At 43.5% G+C, this 17,541-nt stretch overlaps 1 protein-coding gene across 9 annotated transcripts in view; it reads right to left on the reverse strand.

The window, feature by feature from the left end:
• Position 1: 1 nt before the first annotated feature.
• LOC137002215 (intermembrane lipid transfer protein VPS13B-like) overlaps positions 2-17,541 on the reverse strand; it is a 110,401-nt gene continuing 92,861 nt past the window's right edge. For all 9 annotated transcript variants that reach the window (XM_067361811.1, XM_067361819.1, XM_067361745.1 and 6 more), the window contains exons 44-62: positions 14,239-14,394; positions 13,900-14,163; positions 13,502-13,585; positions 13,231-13,406; positions 12,759-12,935; positions 11,977-12,184; positions 11,704-11,892; positions 11,461-11,607; positions 11,098-11,366; positions 10,393-10,520; positions 10,035-10,276; positions 9,824-9,939; positions 8,738-9,471; positions 7,203-7,379; positions 6,793-6,963; positions 6,528-6,704; positions 6,343-6,445; positions 4,549-4,798; positions 2-545 (exon numbers count right to left, since the gene is read on the reverse strand). In XM_067361811.1, the coding sequence (XP_067217912.1) occupies positions 297-545; positions 4,549-4,798; positions 6,343-6,445; positions 6,528-6,704; positions 6,793-6,963; positions 7,203-7,379; positions 8,738-9,471; positions 9,824-9,939; positions 10,035-10,276; positions 10,393-10,520; positions 11,098-11,366; positions 11,461-11,607; positions 11,704-11,892; positions 11,977-12,184; positions 12,759-12,935; positions 13,231-13,406; positions 13,502-13,585; positions 13,900-14,163; positions 14,239-14,394 (4,017 nt within the window). In that variant the 3' untranslated portion in view covers positions 2-296. The remainder of the gene's footprint in view (positions 546-4,548; positions 4,799-6,342; positions 6,446-6,527; positions 6,705-6,792; positions 6,964-7,202; positions 7,380-8,737; positions 9,472-9,823; positions 9,940-10,034; positions 10,277-10,392; positions 10,521-11,097; positions 11,367-11,460; positions 11,608-11,703; positions 11,893-11,976; positions 12,185-12,758; positions 12,936-13,230; positions 13,407-13,501; positions 13,586-13,899; positions 14,164-14,238; positions 14,395-17,541) is intronic.

Consider the following 17,541-nt stretch of genomic DNA (forward strand, 5'->3'; position numbering starts at 1 on the left):
AGACACACTGACCTCAATCTAATGATACACCTGATTTTATTACAAAACGTAGATTCATTGTGAAGCAACACTTATATTTTCATTACACCAGAATACAGGAGCAAATAATACAATAAAAACAGTAAATCATCTTTCTTGCATTATTTATAAAAATACAAAACGAAAGGCCTTCATTTGGTTTAAAGCATGACATTCATACAGAAAGCAGCGGCTTAGAGACGAGCTCTGGCTTATGTAGTGAAGTCTCAATAAAGTGTTTTACACTCTTTAAATAATAAAGTCTGAGGATAAGAGCATCAGTGGAAGCCGATGCGCAGCGCTCTGTTTTTCACCATGGTGAACTTGCAGACGAACACGCGTGCGAAGGCGGGGTCTGCGTGATACTGGTATGTTTTGGAGACGGTGGGTGGCGGCTCCGCTGGAGTGATGGGCGGATGCTGATGGAGCGACGACAGAGAAGGAGACAAATATTGAGATGCTCCAGTGACGAAATCCACCAGCCGGCTGTACTGCAGCTCCGAGAGACGCTCACGAGACCCGTCGGCCTGAGAGAGAGAGAGAGAGAGAGAGAGAGAGAGGGAGAGGGAGAGGGAGTGTGTGAACAATATTAACAGGATTTTATTCATATTAATAAAAAAAAATAAAGAATTCTACAGTAATTCATTAGAGTAGTAGTACTATACTATAATAGGCAAATGTCCCCTTTATTGCACCCTCTGGGCAATATGGCTCTTTGTGCATGGTGTCATGTGCCAAGTTCAAAGTTTCATAAAAATGTCATTCTATAGTAAAAAATGCTGAAAATCTGTATTTTGTTAGAGCAGTAGCTCTACTATGATGGGCTTATGTCCTCTTTAATGCACCTTCTGTGTCGGCCGAGAAACAGCGCTGCAAATTGGGCTGAAGGTGCAATACGGCTCTTTGTGCATTGTGTAATGTGCCAAGTTCAATGCTTCATAAAAAAATAATTCTACAGTAAAAAATGCTGAAAATCTGTATTTTGTTAGAGCAGTAGCTCTACTATAATGGACTAATGTCTTCTTTAACGCCCCCACTGAGGTTGCCGGGAAACAGCGCCACAAATTGGGCTGAAGGTGCAATACGGCTCAAAGGGAATTGTGTAATGTGCCAAGTTCAACGCTTCATAAAAATTTCATTCTACAGTAAAAAATGCTGAAAATCTGTATTTTGTTAGAGCAGTAGCTCTACTATGATGGGCTTATGTCCTCTTTAATGCACCTTCTGTGTCGGCCGAGAAACAGCGCTGCAAATTGGGCTGAAGGTGCAATACGGCTCTTTGTGCATTGTGTCATGTGCCAAGTTCAAAGCTTCATAAAAAAGTAATTTTATAGTAAAAAATGTTAAAAAATCTGTATTTTGTTAGAGCAGTAGCTCTACTATGATGGGCTAATGTCTTTTTTAATGCACCTTCTGTCTCGGCCGAGAAACAGCACCACAAATTGGGCTGAAGGTGCAATACGGCTCTTTGTGCATGGTGTCATGTGCCAAGTTCAATGCTTCATAAAAAAATAATTCTACAGTAAAAAATGCTGAAAATCTGTATTTTGTTAGAGCAGTAGCTCTACTATGATGGGCTAATGTCCTCTTTAATGCACCTTCTGTCTCGGCCGAGAAACAGCACCGCAAATTGGGCTGAAGGTGCAATACGGCTCTTTGTGCATGGTGTCATGTGCCAAGTTTAAAGCTTCATAAAAAAATAATTCCACAGTAAAAACTGCTTAAAATTTGGATTTCGTTAGAGTAGTAGCTCTACTATAATGGGATCATGTCCAATTTAACGCACCCTCTGAGGTTGCCGAGAAACAGCGCCGCGAATTGGGCTGAAGGTGCAATACGGCTCAAAGGGAATTGTGTCATGTGCCAAGTTCAATGCTTTATAAAAAAATAATTCTACAGTAAAAAATGCTGAAAATTTGTATTTTGTTAGAGCAGTAGCTCTACTATGATGGGCTTATGTCCTCTTTAATGCACCTTCTGTGTCGGCCGAGAAACAGCGCTGCAAATTGGGCTGAAGGTGCAATACGGCTCTTTGTGCATGGTGTCATGTGCCAAGTTCAATGCTTCATAAAAAAATAATTCTACAGTAAAAAATGCTGAAAATTTGTATTTTGTTAGAGCAGTAGCTCTACTATAATGGACTAATGTCTTCTTTAACGCCCCCACTGAGGTTGCCGGGAAACAGCGCCACAAATTGGGCTGAAGGTGCAATACGGCTCAAAGGGAATTGTGTAATGTGCCAAGTTCAACGCTTCATAAAAATTTCATTCTACAGTAAAAAATGCTGAAAATCTGTATTTTGTTAGAGCAGTAGCTCTACTATGATGGGCTTATGTCCTCTTTAATGCACCTTCTGTGTCGGCCGAGAAACAGCGCTGCAAATTGGGCTGAAGGTGCAATACGGCTCTTTGTGCATGGTGTCATGTGCCAAGTTCAACGCTTCATAAAAAAATAATTCTACAGTAAAAAATGCTGAAAATCTGTATTTTGTTAGAGCAGTAGCTCTACTATGATGGGCTAATGTCCTCTTTAATGCACCTTCTGTGTTGGCCGAGAAACAGCACGGCAAATTGGGCTGAAGGTGCAACATGGCTCTTTGTGCATGGTGTCATGTGCCAAGTTCAATGCTTTATAAAAAAATAATTCTACAGTAAAAAATGCTGAAAATCTGTATTTTGTTAGAGCAGTAGCTCTACTATGATGGGCTAATGTCCTCTTTAATGCACCTTCTGTCTCGGCCGAGAAACAGCACCGCAAATTGGGCTGAAGGTGCAATACGGCTCTTTGTGCATGGTGTCATGTGCCAAGTTCAATGCTTCATAAAAAAATAATTCTACAGTAAAAAATGCTGAAAATCTGTATTTTGTTAGAGCAGTAGCTCTACTATAATGGACTAATGTCCTCTTTAACGCCCCCACTGAGGTTGCCGGGAAACAGCGCCACAAATTGGGCTGAAGGTGCAATACGGCTCTTTGTGCATGGTGTCATGTGCCAAGTTCAACGCTTCATAAAAAAAGAATTCTACAGAAAAAATGCTGAAAATGTGAATTTTGTTAGAGCAGTAGCTCTATTATAATGGGCTAATGTCCATTTTAAAGCACCTTCTGTGTCAGCCAAGGAATAGCACCGCGAAATGGGCTGATGGCAAATAGGCGTCTCAGTACATATGCGACAGAGAAATTTAACAGTCAATTAAAAAATACTGGTCCAATAAAATGACCCAAAAATGTGTTTTTCACAAGATCAATATGTCCTTTATTAAAATAATTTTTTGAAATGCTGAATTTATTCATAAATTTCTAACAGCGCTCGTGACCAGCGACATGCACATAGTGTGCTTAAGGAAGCGTCGCATCATTTCAAGGGACGAATAAGTAACTGTATTCAACCTCGTGATCAAAACACAGATGGAGTAGATCCGAGTCCATCAACAACCTCAAAGCTTCATAGTCGTTTCCTCTTCATTTCATTCAGCAACGTTAGGCAGTTTTGATTGATATGCTGTTGAATGTTTGATGATTGTGTTATTTTTCATATGCGTCAACAATGCAACGATCTGTTGCTCGATTCTGCTTCTTCCTTGCCTGTGTTTTGATCTGGACATTCGGTATTCTTTCAGAAGATGCGTAACAGCGCCCCCTACCATATAACAGTGAAAACATGGATTGCCAGAAATTTCAATCAATGGCAGGGAAAGAGTGCATCTCAATGGTTACTAAAAACCTTTACATTAGGATAGTGAACCAGACTTGTGTGTGTGTGTGTACCTCGCCATCACTGGTCATGCGGTGCTGCTGCAGTGTGAGTGTGATGCGTCCAGGCGTGTGTGTGTGTGTGTGTGTGTGTGTGTGTGTGTGTGTGTGTGTGTGTGTGGGTATGTGTGTGGGTATGTGTGTGTGTGTGTGTGTGTGTGTGTGTGGGTATGCTTTTGTTTATATTACATTGTGCGGACCAAATGTCCCCACGATGTAATATAAATCTGAGTTCACCTACATCGTGCGGACCAGCCACCGGTCCCCACAATGTAAATTAATTAATAAAAATACTAAATGATGTTTTTGTGAGAAAATAAAGGTGTGCACAGTTTCCTGTGATGGTTAGGTTTAGGGTTAGGGGTAGGGTAGGGGGATAGAAAGTACGGTTTGTACAGTATAAAATGCATTGCGGCCTATGGAAAGTCCCCACAATTCACAAAAACAAACGTGTGTGTGTGTGTGTGTGTGTGTGGGTGTGTGTGTGGGTATGTGTATGTGTGTGTGTGTGTGTGTGTGTGTGTGTGTGTGGGTATGTGTATGTGTGTGTGTGTGTGTGTGTGTGTGGGTTTGTGTGTGTGTGTGTGTGTGTGTGTGGGTATGTGTATGTGTGTGTGTGTGTGTGTGTGTGGGTATGTGTGTGTGTGTGGGTATGTGTGTGTGTGTGTGTGTGGGCGTGTGTGTGGGTATGTGTGTGTGTGTGTGTGTGTGTATATGTGTGGGTATGTGTGTGTGTGTGTGTGGGCGTGTGTGTGGGTATGTGTGTGTGTGTGTGTACCTCGCCGTCACTGGTCATGCGGTGCTGCTGCAGTGTGAGTGTGATGCGTCCAGGCGTGTGTGTGTCGTGTTCACACTGGATCTCAGTGATGGGGAAGGCCTGCTGCTGCGCGTCCTCACACACACTGACCACGAACAGAACCTCTCCGCTCAGCAGCAGACAGCCCGCGTGTTCCTGACCCGATCCGCTCACCATACGCACCTCCAGAGCCATGTGCAGCTCAGGACGGCCCAGAGACTGCAGCATCTTCCTGCAGAGACAGAGACACGGCCTGAGTCGCAGGGGATTATGGGAGATCGATTCCAGCCGCACACACGCACACACACACACTGAGGAGACGTGCGGACTGAAGCTCATCCTCAGAATCGGTTTCAAAAAATTAATGAAATCATAAAAATGTAAAATAAAATGATTAATTTTAATATAATAACAATGAAAAATAAAACACACAAAAAAATTAAAGCATAGAAATGTAAAATAAAATAATTTAAAAATAAAAACTCAAAAAAGCACTAAAAATTTATGAAATCATAAAAATGTAAAATAAAATGATTAATTTTAATATAACAACAATGAAAAATAAAACATACTAAAAAATTAATTAAAGCATAGAAATGTAAAATAAAATAATTTAAAAATAAAAAATAAAAAATAAAAAAACAAAAAATTAATGAAATCATAAAAATGTAAAATAAAATGATTAATTTTAATATAATAATGAAAAATAAAACATACTAAAATTAAAGCATAGAAATGTAAAATAAAATAATTTTAAAATAAAAACTATCAAAAAACACTAAAAATTAATTATAAAAATGCAAAATAAAATAACTAATTTTTAAATAACTATCAAAATAAAACACTAAGTCTAAAATGAAATGATTCATTTAAAAATAATAGCTATCAAAATAAAACATACTAAAAATGTATTAAATCATAAAAATGTAAAATAAAATTATTAATTTTAATATAATAACAATAAAAAAATAAAACAATAAAAATCAATTAAATCATAAAAATGTAAAATAACAGATTTTAAAATAATAACTCAAAACATATTAAAAATTAATTAAATCATAAAAATGTAAAATTAAATTATTAATGTTAAAATTAATTAATTTTAATTAAAATAACAAATTTTAAATTAATATCTATCAAAATAATACATACTAAAAATTAATTAAATCATAAAAATGTAAAATAAAAGTATTAATTTTAAAATGAATTAATTTTAATTAAAATAACTAATTTTAAATTAATATCTATCAAAATAAAACATACTAAAATTAAATAAAACAAAAATGTAAAATAAAATAACTAATTTTAAAATATCAAAATAAAACATTCAAAAAGTTAATTATATCATAAAAACTGCAAATTAAAATGAATAATTTATCTGTAACATCTGTAACTTGTTTATCAAGTGACATCAGAGAAATCTTAAATCTTAAATCTTGTTCAATTATTGAAATTAACAAAATCTTTTTTTAGTTTTAGTTTTCTTTTTTAAGTTATGTTCTTCAGGGTTTACACTTTTTATTACTGTTGAATTTACATGATGCATCTAATCGTACATAATTAAAGGATAAGGTTTTTAAATTAATATTACTACTTTTTTTTACTTACAAACAAGAACTTTTTACCCGATAAAATATTTTAAAGCTTGACATAACTAAAAAAATGTATATTCCTTACACAAACTTCCATGATTTTTAAATATTTGATTTATTTCCATGACTTTTCCAGGTCTAAAATCATATATCCAGGTTTTTCCGAGTGAATGTGTTGGTTTACCAGACGTATTTGACGTGGCTGTTGTTGGCGTCGGCTGATCTGGAGTCTGTCGGCGGGTGCAGCTGTTTGGGAAGCTGCCAGAGACCCGCGCCATGCAGCAGACCTGCGACACACACACACACGGTCACTGCACACGTGCACATCAACACACTCTCCTGCGCTCGTGTGCGTGAATGTCCTCGTACCGTATCCCGTCTGCGACACCAGCTCAGCTGCTCCTCCTATTGGCTTGGTGAAAACTCCCACGATGCCTTTCCCCACCCCTGAGATGACGCCGCGGGCGGTGCTGCTCGCCGAGTTCGGCAGATCCAGTGTCCGTGTGAACGTCTGCATGGGCTGATCCACGATTCCTGCGATCGCTCCTACACACACACACACACGGCATGAGTGAATGCGTCTCATACTTGAGTTTGGGATGTTTGTGGAATGAAGCGTGGACACGTGTCTCACCCAGCAGGCTGATGCCCAGTCTGGACAGGCCTTGTCTCAGTCCGTCTCCCAGAGTCTCCGGCAGCTGCCGCCTCCACTCCTCCTGACGCATGTAATGCTCGTCGTCCAGCGACAGACGGTCCATGTTACGCGCCAGACTCGTGGCCAGATTCGTGATGGATGTCAGAGTCCCTGTAGACACACACACACACACACACACACACACATGTCAGCATCGAAACACACGGTTACACTCGTGATGGACGCGCTGCTGCTGGATCACATGTGTAGCGTCATGTGTATTCTTGGACTTTTCATTCACTGACAGGTAATCTGTGCAACATAGGTTTGATCATGCAGTAGTTGATATTACATCAATTAAAGCCACCATCGCAGGTCAAGAGTGTGTGTGTGTGTGTGTGTGTCTTTACCTTTAGAAATGTGTTTGATGAACGAGTTTGTTCCTCTAGAGACGCCGCTGATAAAAGCTCCCGGCCCGCGAGTCAAACCCTCGTACGGCAAGCGGAAGAAATCTGACACGCCGTTTCCGATACTCCGCACGAGACTGGCGGGACTGCCGAGAATCTCAAGAGACCCAACGACCCAACCTGCACACACACACACACACACACACACACACACACACACACACACACACAGTGTATCATCAGGTTAATGATATTTTCTCTGGTGTAACCGTCACAGAAACCAGTGCAAAACAATACAAACATGATTTGGCAGATTTATGAGTGTTTTTAGCTAGTGAAGACACATAAAATGTCCTCAACCGTTGATTGTCATGATATTTGGCTCTCACAAGTACACAAAACACAGATTTACACACAGATTATTATGAGCTTCCATTAGTGCCAGACAGGATTCGACTGCTCTGTACTAAATAAACACAGTCACTGTAATAAAGCAGATAAATTACTATACGTTGATGTGTGTGTTCTTTGTTTATGTCGTCTTGTTCTGTCGTTTACGGAAGACTGTTTCCAAAAATGTGTTTGTAATGTGTACAGATGGTGTTAAATAAACAAAAAATTTGATTAATTATTTTTTGTTAGAAAAAAGAAAATCAGGACATCTTCAGCTGTAAAAACTTGTGATCAAAAGTTAAAGTCTGTGTTTGTTTCTCCTCTTATTAAAGGGAGGATTCACTGCAGTTGAACAATAGGCCAATTTTTTGAAGAAATTAGTGAATGAACAATTAAAAACTTTCCTGGAAATAAATAATCTTCTCAGTCTGGTTTTAGAAAGCAGCGTAGTACTGTCACTGCTGCTATGAAAGTGTTTAGTGATATTATAAATGCCCTAGACGGTAAACAAATCTGTTCAGAAGGATCTCATTGACACAGTTGATCATGACATCCTTTCAAAAAGACTTGCTATTTTTGGTCTCTCAGATAATGCTATCAAATGGTTTGCAAACTACCCTTCAGTGAGAACACAGTGTGTGTTTTTAAAGGGTTCATCTGTCTCTACAGGTGTCCCTCAGGGCTCTGTTTTGGGACCCATTTAATTTTCCTTCTACATAAATAATATTTGTGACAACATTCCCAATGCTATGTACCATCTTTATGCACACAACACTGCTATTAATCAGCGTCGATATTGTACAGTCCCCTCTCTGTCAACTTAAACTGGTTTTAAATACAGACAAAACTAAATTAATGATTTTTTTCAAATTCCAAAGCTCTACCAAGGAATCTTCCTGATATTATTTCTTCCCAGGGAACAAAAATAGAACATTTTGCAAGTTATAAGTACCTGGGTATTTTATTTGATAGTCGATTAACTTTCAAGCCATATATTGATAAACTACTTTCTAAACTTTCTAAGCTTAAACTGGGTTTTTGTTTCAGAAACAGATGTTTATTTTCTTTCAGTACAAGGAAATATTTAGCATCTCCTTTCTGACACAAAAAGAAGCTGATGGTGTGTGTTTGTGTGTGAGACGCACCTGCCCTGAAGAGGGCGCCAGCGGCGTAGTGCATGGCGAGCGTGTGAACCAGCTGTCGAGACGTGGTGCAAATGGGGCCGCGCTCGAACAGCGAGAAGGACAGCGGCGTGTGATCGGAGGCGATGTAGAGCTTCAGAGACGCGTGGATGCTGACCAGCAGATGAACCGGCTCGATCGACAGCTTCTGAAGCCGCAGCGGCGTCACCAGAGCACGCATGGATTCCAGAACCTCCTGCGGGAGCGCCGACTCCACCCCTCTGCCAACGCCCCGCCCACTCATGGTGCATTCTGGGATGTATGTGTGGAAGAGCGTCTTCATGTAGTAGATGAAGGTGTCCTCCAGGTAGACGCGCGCCGGTCTGATGCTGAAGGCGAGCCGGTCTAGATGTCCAGAGTCGGAGATGGTGATGCTCAGAGACAGGAAGCAGGCATCCTGCGGGATCAGCGCAAGGTCGCCCGGAGGCTCCTGACACATGATGACGGGGAAGTGGAAGCTGGCGCGCTCGTACAGCTGGTTGTCCACCTGCAGGCCGCCGCAGTGCATCTGGACGGTGTGAACAGGTGGCGCATCGGTGCCGTCGGCCGAGGGTTCGCAGGGCGGCAGCTGGAGCAGCAGTTTGGAGACAGTGAGACGCAGCAGCTCCACTGAACCGGACGGGCTGGTGATGTCATCACAGAGCGCCACGCTCGCCTCGTTCAGCAGAATCTTGAACGACACCATCTGATTGGACAGCCTGCAAGAAACACATCATGACATCAAAATAGGTTTTTGTTTTAAATTCATGTCTCATAATCTTGAATCAGAATAACTCTTGCAGCATCTCTTCTCTTCTCTGATGATGAGGGCGGGGCAACCTGTCACTCACATGAGATCTACCACCATCCAATCAATTCCCCATGGACAACATCAAGCCCCGCCCTACATTTGTTCTTGTTTAAGAGGCATTTCACTCGGATATACGGCACAATACAGAAGAAAAGATGAACACAACTTCCCTTTCATGATGACATTAACTGAGGTGAGTGTCAAACGCTGCCCTCCAGTGGAGGACCTGAACACACGCGTGAAGCAGAAGTGTGTTGTACCTGTGGCGTGAGATGACGTCTGCAGCGCTGCTCTCTGGTGCGAGTGTCAGTGTGATGGAGCCACTCTGCTGAACAACATCAATGTACAAACAGCCGAAACCAGGAAGAAAAATAACCTACAAAACAGACAGACACACATTTTAAATCACAATCATCATTTTTATCAGAAAATTCACAATATTTTCTCCTAAGGTCAGGTGTTGTTGTTCACCTGTGTTCCAGGGCTGCTGATATCAATGGCGTCAGTCCAGCCGTGTGAGGTGGGCATGGCTTCTGGGCTGGTGGGTGTGGGTATGGGGCTGGTGGGCGTGTCTGTGACGATGCGAAGCTGCAGGGTGGGCAGCGTCTCTTTCTGTCGGCACTCAGGGAAGCTGGAAGCCTGATGAAACAGCTCATGATGGACAGATGAGTGAGCAGGAACCATCCGGCAGAACACCTCCGACCTCAGAGACTCTGAAACACACACATGTAAGGTCTTTACACTGTGTGTGTGTGTGTGTGTGCGTGTGTGTGTGTTTGTGTGTGTGAAAGATAGAGTATGTGTGTGTCAGTGTGTGAGAGTGTGTTACCCCTGACGTTCTCCTTCAGTAAGAGGCTCTTGGGGCAGCGGTTGTGAATCAGCATCCGTGGACATTGATCTTCGCTCACTGTGAGATACGTGACGCCCAGATGCTCCTGACAGGTCAGAACCAGAGGCCTAAAACACACACACACACACACACACACACACATATGAGTCACTCACTGACCACAGAAGACCCTTCATCAACCCACAGACAGCCGGATGCGTCATTAATTAACACCAGACTCACAGAAAAACAGAGAGACACACAGTCATTGTGTTTCTGAACATGAACACACACTCAGCACTGTGCCGAGGGTTTGGGTTAAAGGTATATTACTGATTAACCAGATGAGAAGATTTTAAGTAAATTGAGCTAAATAACTCTATTGTCTTATAATTGTTTAAAGTTTGTTTTATAAATGATGAATTTTGCAACATTAAGACATATTTCCCAGTTTATAACTGTGAAGCTGCTTTGAACTTTAGCGCCCTCTTGAGGACTGAGGTGTTATAGCAGCTGTACATTGTTTGTTGTGTTTCTGTCAACTCTACAGTACTGATCATTTCAAAGCAAATTCACAGTAAGAAACAGGAAAATAACAGAATCAGTAATGCAAACTTCATCAAATATGAGACAAATTCAGATTCAGGAGTAAAGCAGCTCTACAGAAGACAGGAGAGTCATTATTCATTATAGTTTCTGTCTCACCTCGTGTTGAAGGGCCAGTCGGTGTCCGGCTCCACGGGCACAGAAACGCTCTGTCTGGGGAAATCCGTTCGCACAAGAGCCGCAGGACTCCACTGCAGCGCCACCGCAGCCTCGCAGCTCAACAGCAGCTGCTTCACCGACAGCTGCACGTCCTCTGCTGTCTGACCGTCCCGCAGGACGTCCCAGCATGGCACGGCACAGCACACCTGATCTCCGGCCACACCCGCAGGACCCAGAGTGAAGCCAGACGACTCAGGGATATGACAGGGCTGACAGACAGACGGAGAGAGACAGAGTTACTAAAGTTTCTTTTGACTTTTCATGACATTCACCTCAATGTGTGTGTGTGTGTGTGTGTTGTACCTGCTCAGGTGTGGCTGTTGTGTGTTGTTGGATCACAGCTCTACATTTGATGTTGTTTGTTGTGTTGTTCACCAGGACAGTTTTATCCTCAATCTGCAAAACCTGAATCCCGTATTTCACTGAAGACGACACACAAAACTGACAGAGCTGCGAAAGATGGACAGAAAGAGACGAGTTACTGATTCCAAATTAAACTCATCAATGCAGAGACAGCAATGATAAAACAATCAATCACACACACACCTTGAGATTTCCATGCTGTGTTCCAAGTGTGATGTCCGTGTGTATGTATCCCTCCTCATCCAGTAGCAGGACGTCTGCTCCACCCCCCTCCGGCCACCGCGGTGATGACACCTCGTGGACCAATCGCACGGCAGGAGACTTGTGTACCGTGTTAGTGTGCGGCCAGTAAATGCCAATCTGGAAGGCGTCCTGTGGGTCACACACACGTTCAGGACAGACGTTACAGAGTGATTCTGTTCTTAACACTGTTGTGATGCAGACAGTCTGACAGACCTTAAAGTTTGGCGGTACGATGGTTTTCCCGGCTGGTATCTGCACTATGATACTCTCGGCCTCAAACATCCAGAGGTCCCAGTGTGAGCGGTTCACAAGAAGAGCCCACGGCAGCAGCTCCACCAGCAGCGTGTTCAGACCCGAGCGCCACGCACTCAGACGCACCTGCATCGGACTGTCCCACTGCGCCACCGACTCCACCGCACACCTGAACACACACACACACAAACACACAGACAACGACATGTTGAGCAGCTGTGAAGTATATATTTCAGCCCTGTTCACACCAAGAACTGTCACTATAACGATATTAGCATCCACACTGTACGATTAACTATAGTGAGTACTATAATGATAACTAAAATGATAACCCTAACTATAGGGATAAGTATAACAATGACTAACGATAACTAGTGATAACTAACGATAACTATAATGATAACGATAACTATAGTGATAACTATAACGATAACTAGTGATTACTTATGATACTATAATGATAAAGATAACTATAGTGATAACTATAACAATAACTAAAATGATAACGATAACTATGGGATTTTGATAGGCTGTTAATGTTTTTATGGTTCATCAGCTAGAAAAAATTAAGTGATTTCAACTATTCCTCTGTGATTTTATTGTTATAGTTTTGTGATTATTGCAGCTTTACGGTTATAATTATCATTCTTGGGGTGAACAGACTTTAATGCATGAATGAATGCATCACATGACACGTGCGAGTGTGTGTGAGTGAGTGTGTGTGTGTGTATGTGTGCGCGCACCTGTCTGTCTGTCGGCTGCTGTAGGGCCAGGCCGGATCGCTGGACGTCTTCTCTCCATAGAAGTGCTGTAGAACATCCTGCTGGTTCTGGTTCTGTTCTGGTGCTGCTCTGCTCAGGATCTGTTTAATAACAGCAGTGGACACAGGAACTGCACAGTGAGACGCGTCCTCTTCCTCCCTGGAACACAAACACACAATCACTGCATTATGGGTAACGACTCAGTGGAACAGCAAGAACAGTGTGTGGGTTTCAAACACACACAGAACAAGCTCCTGTCTGCAGTTCACTCAGCGAACACAAGAGAGTGTGTGTGGCTATGACTGTCTGTGTCTGACCACACACACACACACACACTCAACGCAGTGAGAGATTCCTGTGTGTCATTACAGGACGAGAGTTTGAGAGTTTAAAGCATCAGTCTTGCTGTACTGCATGTGTGTGTGTGTGTGTGTGTGTGTGAGTGTGTGTGTACCTGGCCTGGAAGGTGAGGTGGTGTGTTAGATCTGCCTCCACGTTCAGCAGCGCCTCCTGGTGTCCGCGGCCATGAATGAGCTGCGTGTCTTTGTGACCCAGACTCCTCTTCTCCACATGAACCAGAACCGGATCCGGCAGGTGACTCCACATCATGAAGAGAGGACTGAACACAACCTGAACACGCATGCGCAGTCTCATCAACTGATGACCACCATCAATACACTCGAGTGTGTGTGTGTGTGTGTGTGTGTGTGTGTGTGTGTACTCACCACTCTCTGCTGCATGTGTGTGTTTGGCTCCAGCAGGATTCGTGTGCACCAGACATGTAGCAGCGATCCATTAGAACACGGCACCTGTGCACACACACACACACACACACACACACACACACGATAAGACACCCTGATGGTTCATCATTCATTTCCTGTGTTTGAACACAGCAGCTGATGTTGCTCATTCAGTGAGTCTCTGGACAGGAAGTGCAGGGGTGGACACAGGAAGAACAAACAATCACAATCCCTTCAGACATGATCAGCGCTGAGGAATCACGCCACACACGCTCATGGACGTGTGTTCCAGATCAGATGCTCAAACGTCATGTGATGCTTGTAAATTGGTTTATTTCAGTGACTATAAGACCTCCGTCTGATTATTGATCGAGACTCACCTGCACCACAGAGCTGTTGTGTTTGTCGCTGTGATCCAGACAGACGTCCTGAGACCAGGCGTCATCGCCGCACGCGCGCACACACAGCTCCGTCAGCTCCGCGTCCTCCAGCACAAACGAGGGCGGTTTGCTGTCCGGCTCCAGACGGGCGACGCGCTCGCGCAGCACGGGCTGACTGTCCTGAGCCGTGTAGTGCTGGACGAGCCGCAGCTCGATGGGTTGATGGAGGTAACTGCACATCACCTGTCTGCCGCAGATGATCACCTGACAGAGAGACGCTCTGTGTCATATGACATTTATTGATCTGCTAAGTGGGAATGTCGTGGTTTGTGTGTGCACCTGTTTCTGGACTCCAGTGAGCTGTTTAACCCTGATGATGAGAGACGCCGTCTGTCCTTTATGTTGGATGGTTCGCAGCAGCGTCCCCACTTCGTCCACGCTGAAGGGTTCGGCCCAGCGCCAGTTCCCCCAGCCCTCCATGCAGATGTGCAGCAGCTGAAACACACGCCGCGTCAGCATTAGAGGTTGACCGATTCAATGTTTTTGCCAAATAATCGGCATCAATAGCTGATTGCTGGAACAATCAGTCCACTGTCATTATACAGTACGAGAGCGACCTCTAGAGGAGAAACAAACTATTACTGACGCCTCCAGGCTGAGCGATAGCTTAAGCAGTTAAAACACACGCACACACACACACACACACACACACACACACACACACACACACACACACACACACACACACACACACACACACACACTCTCAGTCACACCAGGCCTGGATTAACACAGTGTAGTGCATAGGGTGACCACATTTGAAGTGCCCCCCCCACAAGTCTTTAAGTCTTACCTAAGCAGAAAATCTTTTTTCTAGAATTTGTGCATGCAAAATTGCTCATTAATTCTGCCTTCACGTGCAATAGGAATTATTGTAAATACGAGCTTCCTAGGTAAAAAAAAAAACAAAAAAAACATTGCACATGAACATTTACATATGTGTAATCATTTGAAGCGTATTGTAGCCTATGTTTTATACACAGCGAAAAATGTGTGCATTTGACCGAAATTACAGAATCGTCAGCCACCGGACCAGCACTGTGAATGTATGGTTGTATGGGACTCTACATAGGCCTATAATTTTCGTTTTAATAATTTTCAAAATAAATAGGCAAGAATAAACCATGGTGTCCTCCATGCAGTGGCATGCACATACCTCCGCTAGGGCAGGGGCAAAATCGCATCTGGGGGAGGAGAAATTGGAACTCGGGGGCACCGCGATGTAGAGACCTACATCAGATGGGACGGATTTTTCAGCCCCGCGCCCGCAGGATTCAGTTCCGCTCTTTTATGCAGCACCGTCTGCATAAAAACTCTGGCGTTTTGAGTGGTGAGAGGATTCTGACATAAACACCTGATTGTGTTGCGTCTCCATTGCGTGTCAGAAATCAACAGATATGTCTGTGTTTGGCTAATATTGCAATAGATTCTACTGTTATAAATAGAATCTCGCATGTTTGCGACTGTAAATTTTTATTTTATTTTATATATTTGTTGTTCTTGTTGCTTTTTTGCAATAGGCTATATGAATACAAATGTATTAGTTTAGATATTTTTGTTTAAATATTTCTATTTTGCGAGAGTTCTGTGAATCATTTGATTCTCCCGCAACCCGCACACGATAGTGTCGCACCATCAAATCTTATCCCGCGCCGCACACGGTTGCGTTGGATCCCGCGGGAGTGCTATACCGCGAGCGACCGCAAAGGGCACTTTCACTTTTGCGATCAAAGGGGCAGGGCTCTTTATATTCTCTCTGTATATATTGTAACTGTTAATTTTGTTACCATATCTTTCAAGCTAAATAATACAAAACATGATTTTTAAAAAAAAGTCTAGTCATTATCTTAAATCACTTGGTGCCCTCCTATTGGCTGGTGCCCCAGGGCACTCGCCCAATCCCGCCTATGGATAATCCGGCCCTGACTCAACTCACTCTCTCTCTCTCTCTCTCTCTCTCTCTCTCTCACTCACTCACTCACTCACTCACTCACTCACTCACTCACTCACTCACTCACACACACACACACACACACACACACACACACACACACACACACACACACACACACACACACACACACACACACACACACACACACACACACACACACACACACACACACACACACCAAATGTCCCCATGATGTAATATAAACCTGAGTTCACCAGCCACCGGTCCCCACAATGTAAATTAATTAATAAAAATACTAAATGATGTTTTTGTGAGAAAATAAAGGTGTGCACAGTTTCCTGTGATGGTTGGGTTTAGGGTTAGGGGTAGGGGGATAGAAAGTACGGTTTGTACAGTATAAAATGCATTGCGGCCTATGGAAAGTCCCCACAATTCACAAAAACAAACGTGTGTGTGTGTGTGTGTGTGTATTAATGCTGATTAAACCGTTGGCAGTGTGAACTCTTGTTTATCATTCCTCTGAATCTGGAATCTGACAGAAACTCTGTTGGGTCAGCGTGAGATCACACCGACACTCTGAACTGCGCTAAGCGTTTCTCAAACTGTAAAGTTAAACAAATTAGCGTGAGGGTCAAAGCGCGCGGTGACCGCGGTCAGGCCTGATCCTTGCGCTTTCCTGTCCGTTTGAAGGCGGATTCCGTTACGAAAACACGGCCAATCAAAGGCTGAAGTCAATTTGAGGAGATCTTCCTCCTCCAGAGGGCTGCCGAGTGGAAATGACATAATTTCTCAGATCTCTGCGCTGTATTACTCATCAGATGTGTGGAAGCAGCGGCCCGAGCGCCTCGACCCCCTTTATTTTTACAACAGCCCATTTTCTAGCGCCTGTGGCCGAGCGCGACCTTCGGGAGAAGCCATAACAGCGGCCCTCGCCTCACATCAAACGCAGCCGCCGCACGTGTTCCAGCTCAGCCGCGAGCCAAACGCAACCGGACATGTACAAAAACACCCGACCCCAACAAAATTAGAAAACGTGCCGAAAACGGCTTACATCATGTGGAGGAACCGTGATCTGATTTTTAGATTTGATATCAGTGTTTTTTCTCTGAGCACAGATCAGCGCAAACTCCCACGCATGAGTCGCTCTCACACCCATCCACACCAGCGGCCGTAACTCAAACCGGGAAATTATGGATGTGAGATGCAGCTATAATTGCGATGGGCCGCCAGGGGCTCGTTCACATGATGCATGACCTCATCACGGCCCGAAGGAGTGAGAAGTGTGTGAAAGAGGCATGAGGACGAGCTCAACACACGAGATTTATTCATTTTCATGTTTACTGCAACTGCAATTAAGACCATTTACTCTGTGTGTGTGTGTGTGTATGTGAGAGAGAGAGAGTGAGTGAGTGTGTGTTTTAGGGGTTTGGCAGCAGCTACTGTGATGAACCCCCACTGCCCCCCAAAGGAACAGACAGGAAGTGGAATATCCGCCCAAATTCCGTCCAGATTGGTGCTAATGGACTCCATACTGAACGCGCCCCAGACAGCGTCCACAGCCCTGAAGTCATTCGCATGCCACACGAGTCCCAGCGGAGACACGCCGCGCGGTGAACGCCCCACACCGCAGTGCACAGTGGGAAAAAGAGCCCGAGCGTTTAGTGACT

This window comes from Chanodichthys erythropterus, chromosome 2 (assembly GCF_024489055.1).
Source record: "Chanodichthys erythropterus isolate Z2021 chromosome 2, ASM2448905v1, whole genome shotgun sequence".
Lineage (NCBI taxonomy): Eukaryota > Metazoa > Chordata > Actinopteri > Cypriniformes > Xenocyprididae > Chanodichthys > Chanodichthys erythropterus.